This window comes from Geotrypetes seraphini, chromosome 2 (assembly GCF_902459505.1).
Source record: "Geotrypetes seraphini chromosome 2, aGeoSer1.1, whole genome shotgun sequence".
Taxonomy (NCBI): domain Eukaryota; kingdom Metazoa; phylum Chordata; class Amphibia; order Gymnophiona; family Dermophiidae; genus Geotrypetes; species Geotrypetes seraphini.
In genome coordinates this window covers 448287728-448314024 of record NC_047085.1, presented here as the reverse complement: position 1 = coordinate 448314024, position 26297 = coordinate 448287728, and the positions used below count along the sequence as shown (strand labels likewise).

The window sequence follows — 26297 nt, the reverse complement described above, 5'->3', positions numbered from 1 at the left end:
CCATGTTGGCTTTATCTCATTAATGCATGCTCATGTATATGTTCTGTCATTTTGTTTTTTTATAGTAGTCTCTGCCATTTTGCCCGGAACTAACGGCAGACTCACTAATCTAAAATTTTCCAGATCTCCTTTGGAACCATTTTCAAAAATTGGCACCAGTATCTCCCCCATATCTTCCTCAGTGAAGATTGAAGCAAAGAATTCATTTAATCTCTCCGCTATGGTCTTGTCTTCCCTGAGGGCCCCTTTTACCCCTCAGTTGCCTAGCGGTCCAACAGTTTCTTTTCCTGGCTTCTTGCTTTTAATATACCTAAAAAAAAAATTGTGTTCTCTGTTTTTGCTTCCAATGCAATCTTCTTTTCAAACTCTATTTGCCTTCCTTATTTGCACCATGCTTTTGACTTGCTATTCCTTGTGCTGTTTACAATTATTTTCAGGCTGATCCTTCTTCCACCTTCTTTTAACTAATAGCTTCTTTCACCTCACTCGTTAACTATTCCAGCTGCCATTTGGTCTTCCTTCCTTTGCTGTTTAATAGTACTTTGTGGAACAGAGAATTTAAATATAATGCCTATAAAATGCTAACCTTCTGCTCAAAGATTGTTTTGTTTTTCTCCCATTCTAGAGAAAGTCCATGAAATGGAGAAGGAGCATTTGAATAAAGTGCAAACAGCAAATGAAGTCAAGGTGAGGTCTTTTGGCTGCTTTGTTCCAGCTTAGCACACTTATTTTACTCATATATTAATTTCAAGAAAATCAACATGTTTGTATTCCATAGCATGCTGTAGAGCAACAAATTCAAAGTCACCGTGAAGTCCATCAGAAACAAATTAGCAATTTGCGAGATGAGATTGATGCCAAGGAGAAAGTTATTACTGAGCTGCAAGAGTAAGTTCATTCTTATTTAAAATTTGGTATCAGTGGTTCTAATTGTCTTGTTGAAAAGTTATTTTTCCACCATGCTTTTCACTTAGAGCCTTTTCTGCGCATTCACTTTATCTGATTTGGAACAAGTCACTGTAAATTTAGAAGATGTAGCAGAGCAAATTGTTAAACCATGGAGAAACAGGTCACTAAGACTAGATGGTTTCTTTTTCAGAGTTCTGAAAAAGCTCAGATGTAAAATTCTAACCTGTTACTACTAATCTGTAAATTATTTTAAGTCTTAACAATCTTTTATTGATGATAATGCAAAGTAAGTATGAACAAAAACTGAACATGACAGTCATCATCCTTGGCAAGGTTGTAAAACTATATCTCTTCACCTCCCCCCCACCCAAAACCACCCTTAGCAGCACAAAACAGCAAAAAATCTTAAGCCTAGATCAGTGGTTCTTAACCTGGGTTCCACCGAACCCCAGGGGTTCGGTGAGTCAGTCTCGCGGGTTCAGCGGAGGTCAAAACACATCTCCAACTCATATAACGCTTCGGTCACGTTCAATCATCTATCAGTTATTCAGTGATTTTGATCAAGACTGATCGTGTACTCGGTTTCTTGATCTATCAATCTGTAACTAACGCCTTATATACATCAATCAATTCCTGATCAAAATTTGTGATTTAACTGATAGATGATTGAACGTGACCGAAGTGCTTATGATTCGTGATGATAAGCCCCGCTTGTCCATAATTGGCTGCAGGTGATCACGCAACATCGCTTGGCCTATCTGTGCTGCAGGGGATTTGATGCGCACAGTAGTAGTATTGTAACTGTTGTGATGGTGCGTCGTGTGATACCTATCTTAATATTTTAATCCCTTACTAACTATGTCGAGCAAAATACGAAAATGGTCGGACGAATATGTACAATATGGATTCACATGTATAACGGAACGTGATGGGAGTCAGCGTCCTAATTGCATGATTTGCAATGCCAAGTTGAGTAATTCTAGTCTAGCTCTGGCAAAACTAAGGGAATAAAGAAGGGTTCGGTGAACACACATATGAAACTGGTGGGGTTCAGTACCTCCAACAAGGTTAAGAACCACTGGCCTAGATTCTCAAAAAAACCAGCATTAAAAAGCGATGGCTGGTAGCAATTTTTAAAAAGCGAGTCATTCTCCAAAAAAATGCTCATGCAAATGAGGTTGGCATAGAGTAGTGAAGATTCGCTAAATTTGCATGTACCTATCGCTGGTGATAGCAATGGGCACATGTGCAGAATAAACACAAAAAACAAAAACAGCGGGATGCCTATTTAGCCTGCTTCCTATCTCAGACATGCACGTGTGTCTAAAAATACTTACTTTGGAGGAGCCAAGAGAGCATAAAGATGAGTTTATTCGGCTGTCAAGAAAGTACAATAGGTGATGCAGTAGCTCACTAAAGTCTGTGGGAGAGCCTATAACAGCTGTATAAATGTTAGTGCTGGTTGCACTCAGGTGGCTTGTTTGGTTCCACATTGTTTATTTTAAGTTTCATGGGGTTTAATTAATTAATTATTTGTCTTTGTTGCAGAGTAGAAAAGACTTAACTGGGTCAGGGTGTTCCTTGTGCCCTCCTTGTTATGTCTCCTCTTTTAGGGGTGATCATCTGATTTAGTATGAACTGAGGAGATGGGACACTGCCCACAGACACAAGGAGGCAGAGCTGAAAAACTGTGGGTAAAGGAGAATAGCTCATTAGTCAAGACTCCTGCTTCTTTAAAGTGGAAAGAAGATTATCAAGGTAAGAACCTAATCTTCCCTTCTCTTAGGTTATTCATTGTTCTGTCTCTGGCTTAAAATAAACCTCCCTCACCTTAAATTAAATTATTTTAAAATTATAAACAAATTATTTATTTTACTAAATATTTTTCTGATTTGGATGTATAATATTTGAAAATAGAAGAATATTTAGTAAAACAGAACGTTATGTAATATAAAAATTTTAAAAAAAGAGATAGAAGTTTTTAAAACCAGTGACTGAAAATGGATAACCTAAGAGAAGAGTGGTTATCAGTCTTCTGAGGTTTCTTTTTGTAGTTAAAAAAAAAATATATATATATATATATATATATATATATATATAAAACAATTTAGAAGTAGTCTAGCTCAGCATTCTATATTGTGTATTTGACTCTCAGTAGATATTTTGGTTTTGTGATTTAGGTATAATCTAGTGGAGCCCATGCAATATAAGCTTTTTCAGCTTAGAAAAACTTTCTGGAAATCTTTGATATACAGCCACAAATGCGTTGGGAGACTGTCAGAATGCAATAATAGATCATTTCTCACAAAATGTTTCTCATGGTCACATATCTGACAGGCAAGGATGAACAATGTTCTGGTCAATTCCTTAAATCTTACGAGTGAGCACTAAGCATTGAAGTTGTTCACAGGTTCTTTCAGGAATGGGGAACCTGCTTGATAGATCTCTTTGACAATTCAACAAGATAAGATTTCTCTAGGTTAAGGTCACATGGTAAACTAGCCATGAATGCTTGCCTTCTTCAATGGGGAGAAGGTCTTCTGTATGTGCATCCTTCAGTACCCCTCTTAGCAAAGACCATTCTGAAACTCAGACAAGATCATCATCATAATCATCATTTATTGACTTCATATACTGCAAGGTATAACTGTAAGTGTTCCTCTGCAGTTTACAAAAATTAAAAGCTGTCAAGGGGAAGAGAGATGTGGGAGGGAAGAAGGGTAAGTAAAGGCCTATTAAAAAGGTAATTTTTTAAGACAGTCTTACATAAGAACATAAGAATTGCCATACTGTTTCCAACAGTGGCCAACCAAGGTCACAAGTACCTGGCAAGATCCCAAGAAGTAAAACTCAGGAAGGTCCTAGGAATAAGCAGTGGATTTCCCCACAGTCCAGGCAACACCAAGCTAACTCCAGCAATGAAGAGCCCTCCGTCTTCTGCCACCCTCCCGCTGCCTGTCAGGGAGTCCGGAGTCTATGCAAGGCCTGGACTTGGCACTAGCTTAACTGACGTAGAGCCTTCAAGTCTATCATTCTTGAGGCCCTGTTGGTAACAGCCCTCTGATGCAAATATGTCAAAGTGGGTGGAGCCGACAGGAACTTCACGAGCGCATGGACGTGAAGGCTCTTCGGTGGAGGGGGGCATGGCACTTGAGGAAGGGGGGTGGGGCGGGAGAACCGCACTGTATGGTATGCGTACCGTGTGTTGAGAAACATTGGGTTAGGGTTCACATTTGTGCAACTGGAGTGTACTTTCATCGCATAGAAGGTAAAACCCATCTCTCTATGGTCTTTAGTTTACACTTTATACAAGGCTTACTTGTACTGAAACCTCCCATCAAACCTCTTGTGGTGTCATGGAACCTTGATGTACTTACCCAGCTGATGAATGCTATTTGAGCCACTCGATATGTCACTTGAAGTACTGGACCTGGAAGATTTTATTTATGGCAGCAGTTAATTCAGCTTGTAGGGATAGTGAGCTACAGGCCCTGGTGGCTGACCCACCTTACACTACATTTTTCAAAATTATATAGTGGTTCTGCACACTCATCCAAAGTTCCTTCCCAAGGGTCCATCTTAACCAGTTAGTAGTTCTTCAAGTTTTTATTCTAAGCACACTGCACAGCTTGAACTGAAAGAGAGCCTTGACCTTCTCTCTGGAGTGGAGTAAAGTCTATAGAAAGTCCAGCTAGATGAGGACTGCCATTGGCAAATGCACTCGGGAGCTTGGTGAGGGCGTGAAACCTTTTGTAAAGACTTTAGCTTTTTCTGAAATACTGCCTGCATATGGAAAAGGAGAGCAAAGAATGAAAAACACAGAGGACTTTAATAGATGGCTCAGAGCCTGGTGTCATCAAGAAGGCTTCAGGTACATAGGAGGATGGGGAAATACATGGAAGGACAAGAAGCTATATTGCACTGATGGGCTACATATTACTACAGCAGGAAAAAGAAACCTTGCAGAGAAATTTAGACAATATTTTTCTAGGCATTTAAACTAGAAGGTGGGGGTGGTGTATGTAGAGACCACCCCCGGCAAAAGAAAAGATGTGATAGTAGTAAAGGCTGCAACAAAAGCAATATCAGCAACTCATTTCTTAGTATTGCAGCGGAAAGTGAAACGACACAAAAATCCATACGAAAAAGGAGATTATCGCTGAAAAATAGCTGGAAAGCGATGACCACAAATGCTCGCAGTCTAAGCAACAAAGTTCATGATCTGCAAGCCCTAATATTAGAGGCAGATCTAGATATTGTTGCTATCACAGAGACATGGTTCAGTGAATCACATGGATGGGATGCAAACATACCGGGATATAATCTTTTTAGGAAGGACAGAGATGGTCATAAAGGTGGAGGAGTAGCTCTCTATGTAAAGATCAATATCCAAGCGACCGAAATGCAAGGGACCTGGGGAGAGGAAGAAGCGATATGGATCGCTCTGAAAAGAGAAGATGGAACTTCTATCTACGTGGGTGTAGTCTACAGACCTCCGACTCAATCGCAGCAAATTGATAAGGATCTGATTGTGGATATCCAAAAGTTTGGAAGGAAAGAGGAGGTTCTGCTGTTGGGAGATTTCAACCTGCCGGATGCGGACTGGAATGTTCCGACTGCGGAATCGGAAAGAAGTAGGGAGATTGTGGATGCCTTTCAAGAGGCTCTGCTCAGACAAATGGTGACGGAACCCACAAGGGAAAAAGCGATATTGGATCTGGTCCTCACAAATGGAGAGAGTATATCTAATGTTCGAGTGGGTGCTCACCTGGGTAGTAGCGATCATCAAACGGTTTGGTTTGATATAACGGCTAAAGTGGAGAGCGGCCGCACGATACTTAAAGTCCTAGATTTCAAACGTACGGACTTTAATGCAATGGGAAAGTACCTGAAGAAAGAGCTGTTAGGATGGGAGGACATAAGAGAAGTGGAAAGACAGTGGTCTAAGCTGAAAGGAGCGATAAAAATGGCTACGGACCTTTATGTGAAGAAAATCAATAAAAACAAGAGAAAAAGGAAGCCGATATGGTTCTCCAACCTAGTGGCTGAGAAAATAAAGGCGAAAGAGTTGGCGTTCATGAAATATAAAAAAACCCAAGAAGAGGAGAGCAGAAAGGACTACAGGGTGAAACTGAAAGAAGCCAAGAGAGAGATACGTTTAGCGAAGGCACAGGCGGAAGAACAAATGGCTAAAAATGTAAAAAAGGGAGATAAAAATTTTTTCAGATATATTAGTGAAAGGAGGAAGATAAAAAATGGAATTGCTAGGCTAAAAGATGCTGGGAACAAATATGTGGAGAGTGATGAGGAGAAAGCAAATGTGCTAAACAAATACTTCTGTTCTGTGTTCACAGAAGAAAATCCTGGAGAAGGACCGAGATTGTCCGGCAAAGTTACACGAGAAAATGGAGTAGATTCTGCGCCGTTCACGGAGGAGGGTGTTTATGAGCAACTTGAAAAACTGAAGGTGGACAAAGCGATGGGACCAGACGGGATCCATCCCAGGATACTAAGGGAACTCAGAGAGGTTCTGGCGAGTCCTATTAAAGACTTGTTCAACAAATCTCTGGAGACGGGAGTGATTCCTGGGGATTGGAGGAGAGCGGATGTGGTCCCTATTCATAAAAGTGGTCACAGGGATGAAGCAGGAAACTACAGGCCGGTGAGCCTCACTTCAGTTGTTGGAAAAATAATGGAAGTGTTGCTGAAAGAAAGGATAGTGTATTTCCTTGAATCTAATGGGTTACAGGATCCGAGGCAACATGGCTTTACAAAAGGTAAATCGTGCCAAACGAACCTGATTGAATTTTTTGATTGGGTGACCAGAGAGCTGGATCAAGGACATATGCTAGATGTAATTTACTTGGATTTCAGCAAAGCCTTTGATACAGTTCCTCATAGGAGGCTGTTGAACAAACTTGAAGGGCTGAAGTTAGGACCCAAAGTGGTGAACTGGGTCAGAAACTGGCTATCGGACAGACGCCAGAGGGTGGTGGTTAATGGAAGTCGCTCGAAGGAAGGAAAGGTGACTAGTGGAGTCCCTCAGGGTTCGGTGCTGGGGCCAATCCTGTTCAATATGTTTGTGAGTGACATTGCTGAAGGGCTAGAAGGAAAAGTGTGCCTTTTTGCAGATGATACCAAGATTTGTAACAGAGTAGACACCGAAGAGGGAGTGGAAAATATGAAAAAGGATCTGCAAAAGTTAGAGGAATGGTCTAATGCCTGGCAACTAAAATTCAATGCAAAGAAATGCAGAGTAATGCATTTGGGGATTAATAATAGGAAGGAACCGTATATGCTGGGAGGAGAGAAGCTGATATGCACGGACGGAGAGAGGGACCTTGGGGTGATAGTGTCCGAAGATCTAAAGGTGAAAAAAACAGTGTGATAAGGCAGTGGCTGCTGCCAGAAGGATTCTGGGCTGTATAAAGAGAGGCGTAGTCAGTAGAAGGAAGAAGGTGTTGATGCCCCTGTACAGGTCATTGGTGAGGCCCCACTTGGAGTATTGTGTTCAGTTTTGGAGACCGTATCTGGCGAAAGACGTAAGAAGACTTGAGGCGGTCCAGAGGAGGGCGACGAAAATGATAGGAGGCTTGCGCCAGAAGACGTATGAGGAGAGACTGGAAGACCTGAATATGTATACCCTAGAGGAAAGGAGAGACAGGGGAGATATGATTCAGACGTTCAAATACTTAAAGGGTATTAACGTAGAACAAAATCTTTTCCAGAGAAAGGAAAATGGTAAAACCAGAGGACATAATTTGAGGTTGAGGGGTGGTAGATTCAGGGGCAATGTTAGGAAATTCTACTTTACGGAGAGGGTGGTGGATGCCTGGAATGCGCTCCCGAGAGAGGTGGTGGAGAGTAAAACTGTGACTGAGTTCAAAGAAGCGTGGGATGAACACAGAGGATTTAGAATCAGAAAATAATATTAAATATTGAACTAGGCCAGTAACTGGGCAGACTTGCACGGTCTGTGTCTGTGTATGGCCGTTTGGTGGAGGATGGGCTGGGGAGGGCTTCAATGGCTGGGAGGGTGTAGATGGGCTGGAGTGGGTCTTGACGGAGATTTTGGCAGTTGGAACTCAGGCACAGTACCGGGTAGAGCTTTGGATTCTCGCCCAGAAATAGCTAAGAAGGAAAAAAAAAAAAAAATTTAAATTGAATCAGGTTGGGCAGACTGGATGGACCATTCGGGTCTTTATCTGCCGTCATCTACTATGTTACTATGTTACTATGTTACTATGTCACTCTTTCCAATTAATTAGCATATTGCATTTCCTTCACTTGTCCAGGCAGTGCTGACTGTAGAGGGTCATGATACAGCTCATAATATCAATGCTAAAGCTGTGTCAAAACCCCACTTGAGATCAGCTTCCACAGGAGATTTGCAGGGCTGTAAGTTTGATATCTGTCCATATATTCATTTCACACTATTATCTGATGCAGCAGTAATTTTGGCCAAATGGTCTTACAGAATCTGTTTGGAGTTTAGAATCCAACTCTACCCCGCTAGGCCCTTTTCTTTCAGGGCCCTATAAGACCCTGAGGAAGCATTTTTATTTTGCCAAAACACAGCCCATGTTATGTCATTTTTATTTTATACATTATTTGATTTCTATCCTGTGGTTCACTTGTGACTGTATATACACCCTTTATGGATTGCTTTTAAGATAATTATTTTTAAGTTATTTGGATGCTTATTAAACTACAAACTGGTACATCTGATCTTCTATTCTACAATATTTTTTGTTTTACTGCCTGTTCTACAATATTTTTTGTTTTATCCTCGGGTATATTTTGTATGCACAGCCTCCTGGCCAACCAGTATACTCTATCTCCAGCAGGTGCATGGATGTGTCCCTCACAGCTGGCTTCTGCTTGTGGATTTCGGTTCCAGGCCTGGATGTTTGGAAGGAGGGGTGTTCTGGCTGAGCGGTGCCAGCTTTGGAGGTACACCTAGGCCCTCCCATCGTTCCTATCTTACCCTCTTCAGGTAACACTTGGGCCTACCCAGGTCCCTTACCCTGCTGGACTTGGTGCTTTCTGGCACAGCTCCTGGATTCTATGGTAGATTTCGAGCCAGTCTTGGCAGCTACCGGCTTCAGTTTCCTGGATCAGAAAGGAGAGAAACTCCTGTGGCTCCGGCCTCAGTTGAGAAATATTCCTGTGGCTTAGGCCTCAGGTAAGAACTGTTCCGGTGGTTTAGGCCTCAGGTAAGTCATATTCCTGTGGCTTAGGCCTCAGATGAGACATATTCCTATGGCTTAGGCCTCAGAGGAGAAATGTTCCTGTGGCTTAGGCCTCAATGGAGAAATGTTCCTGTGGCCTTAAGTCGCAGTGGAGAAATGTTCCTGTGGTCTTTGGCCTCAGTAGAGGAATGTTCCTGTGGCCATTAGGCCTCAGTAGAGAAATGTTCTTGTGGCCATTAGGCCTCAGTTGAGAAATGTGCCTGGGGCTTGGGCATCAGTTGAGCTGCAAGATGGAGGCTGTATAGTACCATTTTTTTGGGGGGGTCGAAACACATGGGCTCCCAGGTCCCTTCCCCCCTCCCCCCTGAAAAACCTGGATACCTAAGTCCCATATGCTCACTCGTTCGGTGGGTGCGGGGCTACAGCGGTCGCCATTTTCTTCAGAGAGGCGCCGGTGAGAGGAGTTTGTTACTCCTTTGTCAGGTAGAACAGCCGAGCTTCAGCTGTACTAGTGCATGGCCAACCAGTGTTCCCTCTAAGCGGGCGGGTGTTGTGAGCAAACTTTTTTCACTGTGAGCTAAAAATATCGGGCGCCAGCAAGTTATGAGCCAAATAAATATGTTGTCAAAGTTGCTGATACATGAGGACGAGGTATTCAAAGGAATTTTAGGCCTACACGCTAAATTAAATAACGTTAAATAATATTTTTAAGAACACAGAAATTGTAGGGATGAAATGATATCTTAATAAATGTTTTACAACAAATGTAGTTATGTCTGTTACATCCATATGTGTAAACTGTAAATTAAAAACAGTCCAGAAGACAATACGTTTGATGCTTTCAATTTCTAGACCAGTGTTTTTCAACCTTTTTTGGGCAAAGGCACACTTGTTTCATGAAAAAAATCACGAGGCACACCACCATTAGAAAATGTTAAAAAATTTAACTCTCTGCCTATATTGACTATATATAAAGTAATTCTCTTGAATAGGAATCAAATAAACACAAAGAAAGTATTTTATAATTACTTTATTATGAAATAAAAATTATAAAAATTATAAAATACTTTATTCAGTGCGAAACCTGGGCCTGTTTGGCTGAACACAAAGCTGATATTCTGGCTGGAATGGAAGAAAGACACACACGTAGCTCTTCGTCAACAGCTCTCAGTCTCTCTCTGTATTTGGTTTTTATAGCATACAAAAATAGACAAATATACCCTCCATCCTTTTTATTAAACCACAATAGCAGTTTTTAGCGCAGGGAGCAGCGCTGAATGCCCAGCACTGCTCTTGACGCTCATAGGCTCCCTGCGCTAAAAACCACTATTGCGGTTTAGTAAAAGGGGACCATATTGTAAAATATAGACAGCAGATATAAATTCAGAACTGTGCATAGTAAGTGAAGGGAAGTTTTCATCTCTGGGAATTTACCCAGTTAACTATTAAGTTATTTGGGCAAATTCCTTTGAAAACTGTGGTAATACTGCCTCCACTTTGCTAAATTTAAAATAAAATCATTTTTCCTACCTTGTCTGGTGATTTCTGGTTGCACTTTCTTCTTCTGACTGTAGCTTTCTCTCCTCCACACCTCATTCCCTCCCCCAACTTTTTCTTCCTCTCTCCCTGACCTTTCTTTCTTTTTTCTGTTTCTCTTCTTTCCTTCTGTTTCCCTGCCTGCCCCCTTTCTTTCTTTCTCCCAGCCTCCTGTCCAGCAGTAACTCTCTTCCCTTCCTCCCCTCCCAGCAGCATCTCTCCGTCTCCCTCTCCAGTAGCAGCTGTCCCTTTTTTTTCCTTGCCCAGCAGCTTCCCAGATTCCTTTCCCTCCTCCCCTCCCAGAAGCATCTCTCCTTCTTCTCCCTCTCCAGTAGCAGCTGTCCCTTTTTTTATCTTGCCCAGCAGCTTCCCAGATTCCTTTCCCTCCTCCCCTCCCAGAAGCATCTCTCCTTCTTCTCCTTATCCAGTAGCAGCTGTCCCTTTTTTTCCTTGCCCAGCAGCTTCCCAGATTCCTTTCCCTCCTCCCCTCCCAGAAGCATCTCTCCTTCTTCTCCTTCTCCAGTAGCAGCTGTCCTTTTTTTTCCTGGCCCAGCAGCTTCCCAGATTCCTTTCCCTCCTCCCCTCCCAGATGCATCTCTCCTTCTCCTTCTCCCTCTCCAGTAGCAGCTGTCCCTTTTTTTTCCTGGCCCAGCAGCTTCCCAGATTCCTTTCCCTCCTCCCCTCCCAGAAGCATCTCTCCTTCTCCCTTTCCAGTAGCAGCTGTCCCTTTTTTCCCCTGCCCAGCAGCTTCCCAGACTGATAGTGGTTTTCTCCCCTCCCAGCAGCTCTTCTTACTTCCCAGCGCAGCGATTCACGAAGGCAGCCTCGGGTCCTTTGTTGTGTCGCGCCGCCTCTGAGGAAAGAGGAAGTTGCATCATCAGAGGCAGCCGCGACTCAGCAAAAGCCCCGAGGCTGCCTTCGTGAATCGCTGCGCTGGGAAGTAAAGGAGAGCTGCAGAGAGGGGAGAAAGCCACTGTCGGAGGCTCCCCAAGATCTCTCCGGCCCAGCGCACGCTTCCGATGCTGATGCAGGAAGTTCAAATGAGTCAATCTTGCCGGTCCTGCGCTGTGACGAGAAACTTGTGCGCTGCGACCTAATATTTTGTGCGCCAGCGCACGCCAGCGCAGCTTAGAGGGAACACTGAATTGGCCACTAGCATGTAGCGGGCGGTAGGAGGCCCTGAGGGCAGTCGGCTAAGGCCCTTACCTCCCGCTACGGGGGGGGGGGGGGCAGCAGTTGCTGGCGCCGCCACTGCTGTCAGTCTTTCTCCTCTCGGAGGGGGGACACCGCCTCCGGCAGTCATTCCTTTGCCCTCACTATTCAACAGGCTCCTGGTGCTTGGACTTGGCGCCATTTTGCTGGCATCCTAGTGTACCTTGTATAATCCCGGTCGGCTGACAGTTAGATGGGGCTAGGCTAATTGCGAGCTAGCTGCAGCTCTTTCTCTCTGGCTCAGAGTTTTTTCTTTCCACTCCTTCTGGGTCATTCTTGTGGAGGAATGGGCTAAAAGTTGGTCAGATGTCTCAGTGTCTGAGGTTGTCACTGTATCTATTTGGGGGCTTGGGAAAGGCACTTGTCACTTCGGGGCCCAGGTAGTTTTGGTGTCTTGCCTCTCCTCTGGCATTCTTCTTCACTTTGGCCAACAGTTTACTTCCTTTGGGAGCCCTATGGATTTTGGAGGGGCGATGTAACTGTGGTTTCCGCAGCATGGTACTCTCAGGCAAGGATGACTCCTGCTCACATATGCTAGGGAGGGTAGCCTCTGTATGATTGTGGGTGTCATACTTTCTGGAGTGTAGTATCTCTTTGGACACATGCTGCAGGGCAGGATTTGGTAGCGAGGGATTTCCCGTTCGCTTCTTTGTTTCCCTCCCTACATTTGGACTGTTTTGGTATATCTCACTAGTCTCTGGATTCATCTGCTGTTGATGACAAGAAAGGTAAAATTATGTCCTTATCTGTTCATTTTCTTTTCTTTAGTCACAGCAGATGAATCTTGAGCCCTACCATGTTGCGAGGTTTTGTCACTCTCAGGCATGCTTTCAGCTGAAATAGCATTCTCGATTTTGAAGCATCGATGGTGCGGGTAGCACATGTGAGAGAATGAAGTTGCATATGTGTCTTATGTTTCATATGTCTCATGCCTTTTATGAGTTTTAATTCAACTGCTTTGAGTAGACCTATACTGGTTGGCCAGGAGGGTGTGCATCCAAGATATACCCGAGGATAAATCAAGTGCTCTCTATCTCCACCTGCTGGTTGATGGATGTAATCCCACTAGTCTCTGGATTCATTTGCTGTGACTATAGGAAATAAAATTAACAGGTAAGGACATAATTTTACCTTGGTGTCTGCATGTTGCAGCACCACTTGTTCCATTGTTTTCCCCCCTTTTCTGTTGAAGACAGAGTCCTGTATGCGTGAATTTTGTAGTCTTGCTTTTCCCTAGAGAAAATGGAAGTTAGTTACTTGAGCAGATATTCTCTGAGGACAGCATGAATTAAATCCTCACATTTCTTTAGATTGTGATGGACTGAGGAAGTCCAGTGTGCCAGTGACAGGTTGGAGCTGGTGCACATGTACAGTGAGTCTATTCAAAGGTGTCTGTGATAGTTGCTGGTGTAGTGTTTTCCATGCTGGCTCTGTTGATGATGTCATCTTTGGGGAACACTACATTTAAGTAACTTTGTTATACTAGAACTTTGTTTATACTAGAAAAGTGCAAATCTCTAAAGTTTGACCTGAAAACTGAAGTCTTGTTTAGTAAACAAATTACAATATCCTTATGCTTCCAAACAAACAATATTCAAATTTTATTTCTAAAGATTTTTGGATGTAGGAAAGTCTTAAGTTAAAGTTATAGTTTAACAGACCTTTGTTTTATTGACTTTCTTAATGTCTGGTGCATTTTTGAATGTTCAGTTGTTGCTTTCAATTGTATTTGATTGTTCTTAACCTTTACAGAATTTACTGAAAATATTATATTCTATTTTAATGACCTTAAGTGTGTGAAATGGTGAGTCTCTGGACCACTAATGCAGCTCTGACTTGCATGCACATAAAACTGGACACCACTCAACCTATGTGTGCAGCACCCCTACTGTACACCATCCTACTTATGTGTGCAGTTTTACCCTGTGGGCAGATTCTAGTACACAACCCTGACCTATTGGCAAGTAGCAGGTTTTGCAATAATGCACGCATGAGCCTGCAAACACACACAACCATGAAGGCTCAGCAGACTTTAGTCATACGGAAATAGGGGTCTGTAAAACCTCGGGGGAATTTCCACAGTGCAAACTAGTTAACTTTTATTTCTTTTATCGTTTAAGCCAAAATCAGAAGATGATGCTTGAACAGGAACGTCTCAGGGTTGAACATGAAAAGTTGAAAGCCACAGATCAGGAAAAAAGCAGAAAACTGCATGAACTCACGTGAGTAAGCTGTTCATTGAAGCTTAGTAGTAAGGGAATTCATGGTTTTGAAGATCATAGTAGGTAGATAATACCTTATGGCAGCTGTTACATTACACTAAAATTTAGTTTGCCAAAGCCCTGAAAAGTTCATGGTGGATTTCAATAAAAATATAGCCTACTGGAAACAGCCTCATTTAAAACCTATGACAACATACTAAATACAGTGGTACCTTGGATTACGAGCATAATCCGTTCCAGGAGCATGCTCGTAATCCAAAATGCTCGTTTATCAAAGCGAGTTTCCCCATAAGAAATAATGGAAACTTGCTTTGATGCGTTCCCCCCCGAGAACCGGCATTGCTCCCCTCGAAGGCCCCCCCCCTGCGATCCGGCACCCCCCCCTGCCTCGAACCAGCACCCCCCAACACGATCCAACCTCCTCCCCCCCCCCCCCCCCCCGACACGATCCGACCCCCCCCCACCCCGACATGATTGGGCACCCCCCCGACACGATCCGACATCCCCCCCGACACAATTGGGCACCCCCCGCCGCTTCTTACCCTCATCTGGGCACTCTTGAAAATCGGCCTCCTCATCTGCTGGGCCTTGAGCATCTGAGCATGCTCAAGGCCTGCGAGTTCATGTTCACGTTCAGAACAATTAATTGTTTTGTTCTGAACGTTCAGAACAAAACAATACAATCAGGCTTCTGAGCAGTGTACAATTAAAAGTTTTACAGTATCCAAAAAAAATATAACTGGTTAAAACTGACAAAATTGATGACGGGGAGTATTAATAGAACAAAACAAACATACAAAAACTTACAGAGACAAAGGGCAAAAAGGCAAGAACTACAATATTCAAAGTAAAGAGAACAAAAAAGGGACAAACAATAGGAAGGGGGTCTGAGGAGGGATTAACTGTAAGAGTTTTAGCCCTGATAAGGGCCGTTAAATGTCAAAAGCATCTTGAAATAGAAAAGTTTTTAACTTTGATTGAAATTTAGGTAGAGATGCTTCTTAGCGAAGATGATTAGGGATAGAATTCCAGGTGGAAGGAGCGGTCACCACAAAATTATTAGATCTAAGTGTATTAATTTGTTTTAGGGAGGGGATTGTTAGGAGGTTTTGGGATACCGAATGGAGGGCTTTTGATGGACAGTAAGGTATTAAGAGGCTATTAATAAATTCAGGTTGATTACTTGAACGGATTTTAAATGTTAGAAGTTGAATTTGGGGTTTTCTGACACCAGAGCCCAGGTCCCCCTCTTCTTTTTTTTTTTTTTTTTTTATTTCTTTATTCAATTTTTAAACTTTCAACAAGTAATTCATTATACAATCATAAACACTGTAATAATACTTATTAATCATACATTCAATAAAATCAGACTATAACTTCACCTCCCATCCTTCTTCCAATATAATCATATAATTTTATAAATATAAAATCATTCCACCCTCATCCTTTATACTTCAATAAACAAAAGGAGAGAAATAAATTATTAAATAATCAATTATAATCATTCCTTACAATAATTTGTTAATGGCTCCCAGATCTCCATAAACTTTTTATAACTTCCTCGTTGGATAGCTAATATTTTCTCCATTTTAAAAATATGGCACAATGAATTCCACCAAAAACTATAACTTAATCTATCATAATTTTTCAAATTTCTCATAATTTGCTGAATAGCAACTCCAGTCATTATGACTAAAAACTTATTGTTTTTATTAGATATTTTATGTTTTTTCCCCTCTTCTAAAACCCCATTCCCTGCGATTTTTTTCCCTTCAGGAAAGTCTCCATCTTGGATATTAAATGACCTTTTTTTCTCTTGCCTCCAACTACCTCAAACCCTTTGATTTTGCTCAAAATTGACTGGGATGGATTCCTCAGGCCTTTTTTACCCTTATATCTTAGCTGGAGGGCCGGCCAAGGAGCATCCATGTCTGTTGTGTGGTGGAGCATGCAGGGAGAAGCAGGAGCCTCGGTCTTAGCCTCCTCCAAGTCCTCTAGGGCTGGGGATTCACAGGAGATGCATTGCCAGGACCCTCCAAACCTGTACTGGCCAAGAAAAGGCACATAGGAGCCACAAAGCCAAAGAGGACCAGCACTCTAGCTTGCTTATCAAATATATAATTGTTATTACCTAGAGCAGACAACAGGTCATTTCGCACCGTATGCTGTGGACCCAGCCATAAAAATTTTGTTTTATCTGTATTGATCTCCAATTTATGCAAAATTACCCAGTGTTCCACCATACCAAGAGCTGATCTTAGGCTACTCAGATACTTATCATTATTGCATAGAAGCATATTTGTATCTTTGAAATGCTTCCAGATAAATCTTGATTAATCTTGACATGCTAATGTAATTTGAAAGTCTTTTTTGTAACATCGCTGCTTGTATGCAGTCTCTTCATAAGAACATAAGCAATGCCTCCGCTGGGTCAGACCTGAGGTCCATCGTGCCCAGCAGTCTGCTCACGCGGCGGCCCAACAGGTCCAGGACCTGTGCAGTAATCATCTGTCTATACCCCTCTTATCTCCTTTTCCAGCAGGAAATTGTCCAATCCTTTCTTGAACCCTAGTACTTTACTCTGCCCTATTACGCCCTCTGGAAGTGCATTCCAGGTGTCCACCACACGTTGGATAAAGAAGAACTTGCTAGCATTTATTTTGAATCTATCACCTTTCAACTTTTCCGAATGCCCTCTTGTTCTTTTATTTTTCGAAAGTTTGAAGAATCTGTCCCTCTCTACTCTCTCTATGCCCTTCATGATCTTGTAAGTCTCTATCATATCCCCTCTAAGTCTCCTCTTCTCCAGTGAAAAGAGTCCCAGTTTTTCCAATCTTTCAGTGTATGAAAAGTTTTCCATACCTTTTATCAGACGTGTCACTCTCCTCTGAACCCTCTCAAGTATCGCCATATCCTTCTTAAGGTACGGCGACCAATATTGGACGCAGTACTCCAGATGCGGACGCACCATCGCCCGATATAATGGCAGGATAACTTCTTTCGTTCTGGTTGTAATACCCTTCTTGATTATGCCTAGCATTCTATTTGCCTTCTTAGCAGCCGCTGCGCACTGTGCCGTCGGCTTCATTGTCATGTCCACCATTACCCCCAAGTCCCTTTCTTGGGTACTCTCATTCAATAACATACCTCCCATCGTATAGTTGTACCTCGGGTTTCTGTTTCCCACATGTAATACTTTACATTTCTCAACGTTGAACTTCATCTGCCATCTCGTCGCCCATTCCCCTAGTTTGTTCAAGTCCCTTTGCAATTCTTCGCAGTCCTCTTTAGTCCGAGCTTCACTAAATAGTTTGGTGTCGTCCGCAAATTTTATTATCTCACACTTCGTCCCTGTTTCTAGATCATTTATGAATATATTAAATAGCAGCGGCCTGAGCACCGAGCCCTGTGGACCCCCACTCGTGACCCTCCTCCAGCCCGAGTAGTGGCCCTTCACTCCTACCCTCTGTTTCCTACCCGCCAACCAGTTTCTGATCCATCTATGTATGTCTCCTTCCACCCCATGGTTCTTCAGTTTCTGGAGTAGGCGTTCATAGGGCACCTTGTCAAAGGCTTTTTGGAAATCTAGATATATGATGTCTATGGGGTCTTCTGTGTCCATCTGTGTGTTAATTCCTTCGAAGAAATGCAATAAGTTTGTTAGGCACGATCTCCCCTTGCAGAAACCTTGTTGGCTGGTTATCAGAAGTTCGTTTCTTTCAAAATGTTCATCGATGTTTTCTTTTATCAGTGCTTTCGCCATTTTCCCCGGGACCGAAGTCAGACTCGCTGGTCTGTAGTTTCCCGGGTCACCTCTTGATCCCTTTTTAAAGATGGGCGTAACGTTGGCTATCTTCCAATCCTCTGGGATCACGCCTGTTTTCAGGGATAGATTATAAATTTGCTGCAGTAGTTCCGCTATCTCCTCCTTTAATTCCTTCAGAACCCTTGGATGGATTCCGTCCAGACCCGGGGATTTGTCAGATTTTAGTTTTTCTATCTGCCTGCGTACATCTTCAAGGCTCACTTCCATGGATGTTAATTTTTCTGCTTGATTTCCATTGAAGAATTGCTCAGGTTCCGGTATGTTGGATGTGTCTTCGTTTGTAAATACAGACGAAAAGAACATGTTCAGTCTTTCTGCCACTTCTTTCTCCTCCTTCACCACTCCCTTCCTGTCTCCGTCGTCCAGCGGTCCCACCTCCTCCCTAGCCGGTTGCTTCCCTTTAACATATCTAAAGAACGGTTTGAAATTTCGTGCATCCCTGGCTAGCCTTTCTTCATACTCTCTCTTGGCTTTTCGAACCACTCTTTTTGATACTTTCTGTGCTCTTTCCAGTTCCCCTCAGTTGTCCTTTTTCCATTTCCTGAATGAATTTTTCTTATTTCCTATCACTTCCCTCACTATTTTAGTTATCTACGCCGGGTCTTTTGTTCAACTCTTATTGCACCCCTTTCTGAATCTGGGGATATACAGATTTTGCGCCTCGCTCACCGTGTCCTTGAGAAAAGACCAGGCATGTTCTATCATTTGCCATTTTTTGGAAGTGTTCCTAAGTTTCTTCCTTACCATTTCCCTCATTGCTTCGTAGTTTCCTTTCCTGAAGTTGAAAGTTGTCGCTATGGTTCTCTTTCCTTTCGGTATTCCTACCTCAACCTTGAACTTGATCATGTTATGATCGCTGTTTCTATACGGTCCCACTACTTCCACTTCCTTTGCAGGTCCCCTTAACCCATTTAGGATTAGATCCAGAGTGGCATTTCCTCCCGTTGCTTCTCTAACAAGCTGCTCCATGAAACAATCTTGTATAGCCTCCAGGAATTCTGTCTCCCTAGCGCATCTTGAGCTTCCAAGACTCCAGTCTATCCCGGGGTAGTTGAAGTCTCCCTTAATAACCATGTTACTGCTTTTGCATTCTCGCTTCATCTCAGCTTCCATTTCTTCATCGATATCTCCGGTTTGTCCGGGTGGACGATAGTATAGGCCTTTCTTTATTTCAGGCCCTTTCCTTCACGGTATTTTAACCCATAACGATTCCAGCTTGTTGGTCGTCTCTGCTGTGTCCATTTTTGTCGATTGTATGCTTTCTTTTATGTATAGGGCTATTCCACCTCCTTTCTGTCCTGACCTGTCCTGGCGATAGAGCTTGTACCCCGGCAGTGCTGTATCCCATTTGTTTTCTTCATTCCACCACGTTTCAGAGACTCAAATGATGTCTATGTCCTCTGCATTGGCCATGGCTTCTAATTCCCCCATTTTGTTTCTTAGGCTCCTTGCATTAGTATATATGCAATTTAGATCCTGGTATTTTCTTGTCTTCATTTCCTTTCCCTGTGCTTCGGTCTTTAGTTTCTTCTCCTTTGCTACAATCCTTCTAATCTCCTCTTCTGGGTTAGTTGACTCCTGTAATTTGTCCATTGTTTCTTCCCAGCCTTTTTTCCCCTCGGTATCTTCACGGGATACCTTCTTCCGAATCGTCGACACTTGGTTGACTGTCGGCTTTCCCCTTCTTCTTATTTTAAAGCCTGTTCTATTCCTCTCCTGACGTTGTTTGCTAGAAGTCTTGTTCCCGCCGCGCTCAGGTGCAGTCCATCTCTCCTGTAGAGCTTGCTCTTGCCCCAGAACGTTGTCCAGTTCCTCACGAAGTGAAACCCTTCTTCCTCACACCATCTCCTCATCCATGCATTTATTGATTGTAGTTCCTCCTGCCTTTTCACGTCTGCCCTCGGTACTGGTAGGATCTCTGAGAACGCTATCTTCTGGTCCTCATCTTCAGCTTCCTTCCCAGAATCTTGAACTGTTCTATCAGCATGCATCTTCTGTAGCCTCTCCTGCTGACGTCGTTCATATCGATGTGGATCATTACTGTGGTCTCTTCCATCTCCGCTCTCTTCCTCTGTAAACCGCTCTGAACTGCTTGTGGTATTGCGGTATACAAAAATAAAGTTATTATTATTATTAAGCAGAACACACTTGATTATTTAATCGCCATCAAAGCAGATAGTTTTGCTATTTCACAGGCATTTGTTTATTTTGTATATCATGCACATAAACATTTGGCCAGACAAAATTTAGCCACAGCCAATGAAGTGGCACTGAAGGCATTCTGAAGTCACAGCTTAAGTTTAGTTGGATAGTACTGATTATCAGTACTGTCTGGCTAACTTTATTCAGACAACTTTGTTCATACTGGTTAACTGTCTTCTGACGCACTTGAAATCCGGACAGAGATAGCCAGATAAAAGGTATTTTGTTCTTGTGTCACTGACTGCACTCTTAATGATGACTTACAGTAAGTTCTTATATTCAGACACATATAGGGCCTGATTCTGTATAGGACGCCTTAGGCACCTTGGCCAATTGTAGGCCCCTCCTAATGCATCCCAGGATGCACCGGGAAGAAGGCCTAAGGTCCTGATTGGGCCAAGTGCCTAGGCCCAATATGTGGGAGGGGCCTTAGGTATCTGGGCCTGTCAGGGCCTTAGGCCCCACCCCAGTGCATCCCAGGATGCACTGGGAAGGGAAAGGCCTACCATTTTGGAAGAGGCAGGCCTGCTGGTAGGAGGGAGTGGGCAACCCTCTTGCCAGTCTTCTGCTACAGGTACGGGGAGGTGTCAGGGTGGGGTATTGAGTTGTTGGGGTGTCGGGGTGTCGGGGGATCGAGGGGGCCCAGCAGCAGGAAGGAGTGGACATCCCTCCTGTCAATCTCAGGGGTGGGTGTCTGGGTTTGGTCTTCTTCCACTCAGCTGATTGTGGCAGGGGTATTCCCCCCACCCCTCGATCAGCTGAGCTGGCAGGACTCCCTGAAGCTACAGTTTCAGGAAATCCTGCTAGCTCAGCTGTTCGGGGATTCCCATGCCACGATCAGTTCAGCCAGCTGCATCTGCTTTTATGATTGAAATGTAGGCCAGCATTATGCAGGCCTACGTTTCAGGCTTCTGTTGCTACTCTAGGGATGCTTAAACATGCCCAAGGCCACTTCCAGGTGAAATCATGCCCCACCTTAGGTGAACTTAAGTATCCCTATGCGTCTCCCTAGATCTATGACAAATGTCTACAGTGTAGGCATCGTTCCTCACCAAGGTTTTTTTTGTTTTAAACTTGCGTCCTGATTGGCTGCTAGACGGCAGTAAGACACTTACTGCCGCCCACAGTCAGGACTTCCATTTGTAGAATCAGCCCCTTACTGTACAGAGGGCATTAGTTTATGAGCATTCTATAATATCTGGTCATTATTCTGCAGTTAGATTGTTTATACTTGATTAGCTTTCTAAAAGCATTAAAATAGATATTGTTTATCACAGTTGTTAATTAGTTTACTTAGGTCATGTCATTTTAAGTATCATTATCTATCTGTCTGTGCCAGAATAGCAATAATTAGCCAGTGAGTTTTACAATAGGTTTTTATCCCAGGACAAGCAGGCAGCATATTCTTGACTGATGGGTGACGGCACCGACGGAGCCCCGGTACGGACAATTTTAGAGTGATTGCACTCTAAGAACTTTAGAAAGTTCTAGCTAGGCCGCACCGCGCGTGCGCGAGTGCCTTCCCGCCCGACAGAGGCGCGCGGTCCCCAGTTTTCTTAATTCCGCGGAGCTAAGAAGACGCGTGTTTCCAACGGCTGTTGGAAGTTTTTTTCTACTGTTCACTTGCCTTCCCGCTCGCGCGTATTTTTTTCTTCTAATTTATTTCTTTTCTCTTCTTTTACCGTTTGTGTAAAAAAAAAAAAAAAATCGTTTTATTTTTCATTTTTTTTTATCAATCTGCCCCGGCGGGGCCTGTTGGCACCATCGAAGCCTCGGGCTTCGATTTTGCTACAGCAGTTTTTCCCTTCATGCCCCCGTCACCGGGTTTCAAAAAGTGTCAGCGGTGTGCCCGTCCTATTTCCCTCTCCGACCCGCACAAGTGGTGCCTCCAGTGTCTGGGTCCGGACCATAGGGCTGACACCTGCACCCGCTGTAGTTCTTTACAAAAAAGAACTTTAAAAAATCGTGAAATTCAGCAGCGGATCCTTTTCGGTACCGCTATGGAAGTTGCACCGGTATCGACGTCGACGACTTCCTCCAAATCGACTCCGACTGCCTCGGCACCGCAAGATGCATCGCCGGTGTCGACTCCGGTAGGTAAGCCGGCTAAGAAGCCTTCCCCTACTGTCCTATGCCCGCCAGTCGAGCATGCAGTGAGCCAAGTCCTGCAGACTGAGCGCCGGCCTCGTAAACGCTCCGCTCCCATTGAAGTCACTGCCTCGTCATCGGCATCGACTTCACCGGAGCGTCGAGCGGCACCGAAGGTACCGAGCAAGAAAAAACCGGTACCGGTGCCATCGGGACCAACGTTGGATGAGCGCATTGCCTCTATCCTCCAGGTCCAGCTTAAGCAGCAACTCCAACAGTTGCTCCCGGCTCTATTGACTCCGAACCTTCCAGTATCGGTACCGACTGAGCCTTCGGTGCCGTCTGTCGATCAGCCTCTGTTATTGACATCGACTGTTTCGGCACCGCACAAATCCTTATCCATGCCTGTTCTGTCAGCGGAACCGAAGCGGCGTACTACACCTATAGTCTCGGACCCGGTACCGTTCTCTGAACCCCGTACCGTACTACATTCTCCAGGTACCGTTTCCACCCGTTCAGGTAAATCGGTACGCAAGACTAAGCACACCGAGACATCTACTCCACTTTCCCAGGGCCGTTTCCAATCGGTACGGGACCCTGACTTGTGGGACGACTCAGATGATCCCCCTCGGTACCGAGGCAGATTACACATCTGATGAGGATGAACCATCGGTGCAGGATACTGCTGCTAAGCCAGAGCACTCCTCCTTTACAAAATTTTTAAAGGAAATGTCAGACACCCTTTCTATTACACTGGAATCTGACTCTAAAAATCCAAGGCATTTCTGGATGCTTTGGATTTTGACCAACCTCCTAAAGAGTTTTTAAAGTTACCCCTCCATGACATCTTGAGGGAAACTTTTTATAAGAATCTGGAAACTCCTTTGACAATTCCAGGAGCTCCCAGAAAACTGGAATCTTTGTATAAAGTTATTCCTATTCCAGGGTTTGACAAACAACAACTTCCCCATGAATCTTTATTGGTAGAGTCAACCCTGAAGAAATCTGCAGGAGCCAGTGTATATGCCTCTGTCCCTCCTGGCAGAGAAGGAAAGGCCATGGACAAATTTGGGAAAGCCTTTACCAAAATGCGATGCTGGCCAACGTTCAGGTAATTACGCATTTCATTTCTCGTTTTACCTGAAGCATCTCATCCAACAGGTGACCTCTTTTCAAAAGTATATTCCGTACCGTAAACTTCCTGCTTTTCAACAATGTACTTCTAGTCTTTTGCAACTCAGGAAGTTTATGGTCCGTTCAATCTATGATACTTTTGAACTGACATCACGAGCTACTGCTATGTCCGTAGCAATGAGAAGGTTGGCATGGCTACGAGTCTCTGACCTGGATGTAAACCATCAGGACCGACTTGCCAATGCGCCTTGCCTAGGGGATGAGCTGTTTGGGGAGTCCATGGATACCACCACACAAAAGCTCTCCGTCCATGAGACTAGATGGGACACCTTGTTGAAAAACAAGAAGAAACCTCCGCCTCCTCGTCCATTCAGGCAACAATCCTCATATCAAAGGAGGTTTTCTGCTCGACCGGCTCAATCTCATCCCCCTCAACCTCGCAGACAGCGTCAGCAGCAGCAACAGGCCCGTCAGCAACAACAGCCTACTGTAAAGCCGGCCCCTCAGACTAAGCCGACACAGCCCTTTTGACTCCTTTCTCCAGGACATTGCCAGTCTTCCTCCCTCATGTCCTCTACCTCAGCCCATAGGAGGTCGACTAAAAGTTTTTCTATCTCGCTGGGAAGCAATCACCTCCGACCAGTGGGTACTTGCTATCATCGCCCACGGCTACTCCCTAAACTTTCAGACTCCTCCACCTGTAAGTCTGCCAAAAGAGTCTGCTTCCAACAAGGCTCAGTCCCTCCTCCTCGCTCAGGAGGTTCAATCCCTCCTTCTTCTCAATGCCATCGAACCAGTTCCTCTAGACCAGCAAGGCCTGGGATTTTATTCCCGGTACTTTCTTGTACCCAAAAAGACCGGAGATCTCAGACCAATATTAGATCTCAGAGATCTCAACAAATGTCTGGTCAAGGAGAAGTTCAAGATGTTATCTCTTGCCACCCTATACCCTCTTCTCTCTCAGGAAGACTGGCTATGTTCCCTCGATCTCAAGGAGGCGTATACTCACATTCCAATTCATCTGATGTCCAGACAATATCTTCGCTTTCTTGTCAACCAGCATCATTACCAATACAAGGTGCTACCCTTCGGCCTAGCCTCCTCTCCCAGGGTATTCACCAAATGTCTGATTGTGGTCGCAGCTTATCTCCGCTCCCACAACTTTCAAGTCTTCCCTTATCTGGACGACTGGCTCATCAAGGCTCCTTCTCCTCAGTCCGTTCACAAAGCCACCGATCAGACCATTTACTTCCTTCGACTGTTGGGGTTCGAAATCAATCTACCCAAGTCGCACCTCATTCCAACTCAGCGACTTCAATTCATTGGAGCCATTCTGGATACTATTCAGATGAGGGCGTTTCTTCCTCCAAACCGCCTTCACACCATCCTTCATCTCTGTCAGCAGGTGTTCCAGCGAACTTCCATCTCTGCAAACCACATGATGGTGCTTTTGGGACACATGGCCTCCACGGTACATGTCACACCTTTCGCACGTCTCCACTTGCGTACTCCTCAATGGACCTTAGCGACCCAGTGGTCCCAAGCTACAGCTCCTTGCTCACAACACATATCTGTGACCTCGTCTCTTCGACAGTCGCTTCTTTGGTGGTTGACATCCTCAAATCTATCCAGAGGTCTGCTGTTCCATCTACCTCCTCATCAACTAGTCATCACCACGGATTCCTCCCCCTATGCATGGGGAGCTCACTTGAACGAGTTCCAAACTCAGGGATTTTGGACCGCCCAGGAAAAGAAACACCACATCAATTTCCTGGAACTCAGAGCGATGTTTTACGCCCTCAAGGCGTTTCAACATCTTCTCTTTCCTCAGGTTCTTCTCATTTGCACAGACAATCAAGTTGCAATGTACTACATCAACAAACAAGGAGGAACGGGATCCCGTCCCTTGTGTCAGGAAGCTCAAAGGATTTGGACCTGGGCGACTGCTCATCACCTATTCCTGAAAGCAGTCTACATACAGGGGGAACAGAATTGCTTAGCAGACAATCTCAGCAGAATTCTTCAACCTCACGAATGGACTCTCGACTCCTCGACTCTCCAGTCCGTTTTCTCTCAATGGGGCACACCTCAAGTGGATCTTTTTGCAGCTCCCCACAACCATCAACTGCCCCTGTTTTGCTCCAGACTTTACTCTCCTCACCGTCTGGAACCCGATGCATTTCTCCTGGATTGGACCGATCTCTTCCTTTATGCATTCCCTCCTCTTCCGCTCATGCTGCGCACGTTATTCAAGCTCAAGAGGGAACAAGCCACCATGATTCTCATCGCTCCACGGTGGCCCAGACAGCATTGGTTTTCCCTTCTACTTCAACTCAGTTCCAGGGAACCCATACCTCTTCCTCTGTTTCCTTCGCTACTTACACAGCATCAGCAAACGCTTCTTCATCCCAACTTACAGTCTCTGCACCTGACAGCTTGGTATCTCTCGGGCTGACTTCAGCTCATCCTCTCCTTTCTCAGCCTGTCCGTTCTATTATTGAGGCCTCCAGGAAACCGGCTACTCTTCAATGTTACCAACAAAAGTGGTCTCGGTTTTCGTCCTGGTGCCTGTTACATCACCATAATCCCATGTCTACAGCAGTGGGACTGGTGTTGGACTATCTGTTGTCCTTATCTGACTCTGGTCTTAAATCCTCTTCGATAAGGGTCCACCTTAGTGCCATTGCGGCCTTTCATGAGCCGATTCATGGAAAACCCCTCTCAGCTCATCCCTTAGTTTCAAGGTTCATGAAGGGCCTTTTCAATGTGAAGCCACCTCTTAAGGCCCCTCCTGTTGTATGGGATCTTAATGTGGTTCTTTCTGCGTTAATGAAGCCTCCTTTTGAGCCATTGGCCACAACGCATTTTAAATTTCTAACTTGGAAAGTGGTCTTTCTAATAGCTCTCACTTCTGCCAGGAGGGTCAGTGAGCTCCATGCACTGGTGGCGGATCCACCTTTCACTGTTTTTCACCAT

The 26297-nt window shown here is 44.3% G+C and overlaps 1 protein-coding gene across 1 annotated transcript in view; it reads left to right on the top strand.

Annotated features, from left to right (window-relative positions):
• Window positions 1-26297, top strand: part of KIF5B (kinesin family member 5B) — a 195222-nt gene that overhangs the window by 132015 nt on the left and 36910 nt on the right. Inside the window, exons 18-20 of the mRNA XM_033931498.1 lie at window positions 626-687; window positions 779-888; window positions 13970-14071. Coding sequence (XP_033787389.1) covers window positions 626-687; window positions 779-888; window positions 13970-14071 — 274 coding nt within the window. The remainder of the gene's footprint in view (window positions 1-625; window positions 688-778; window positions 889-13969; window positions 14072-26297) is intronic.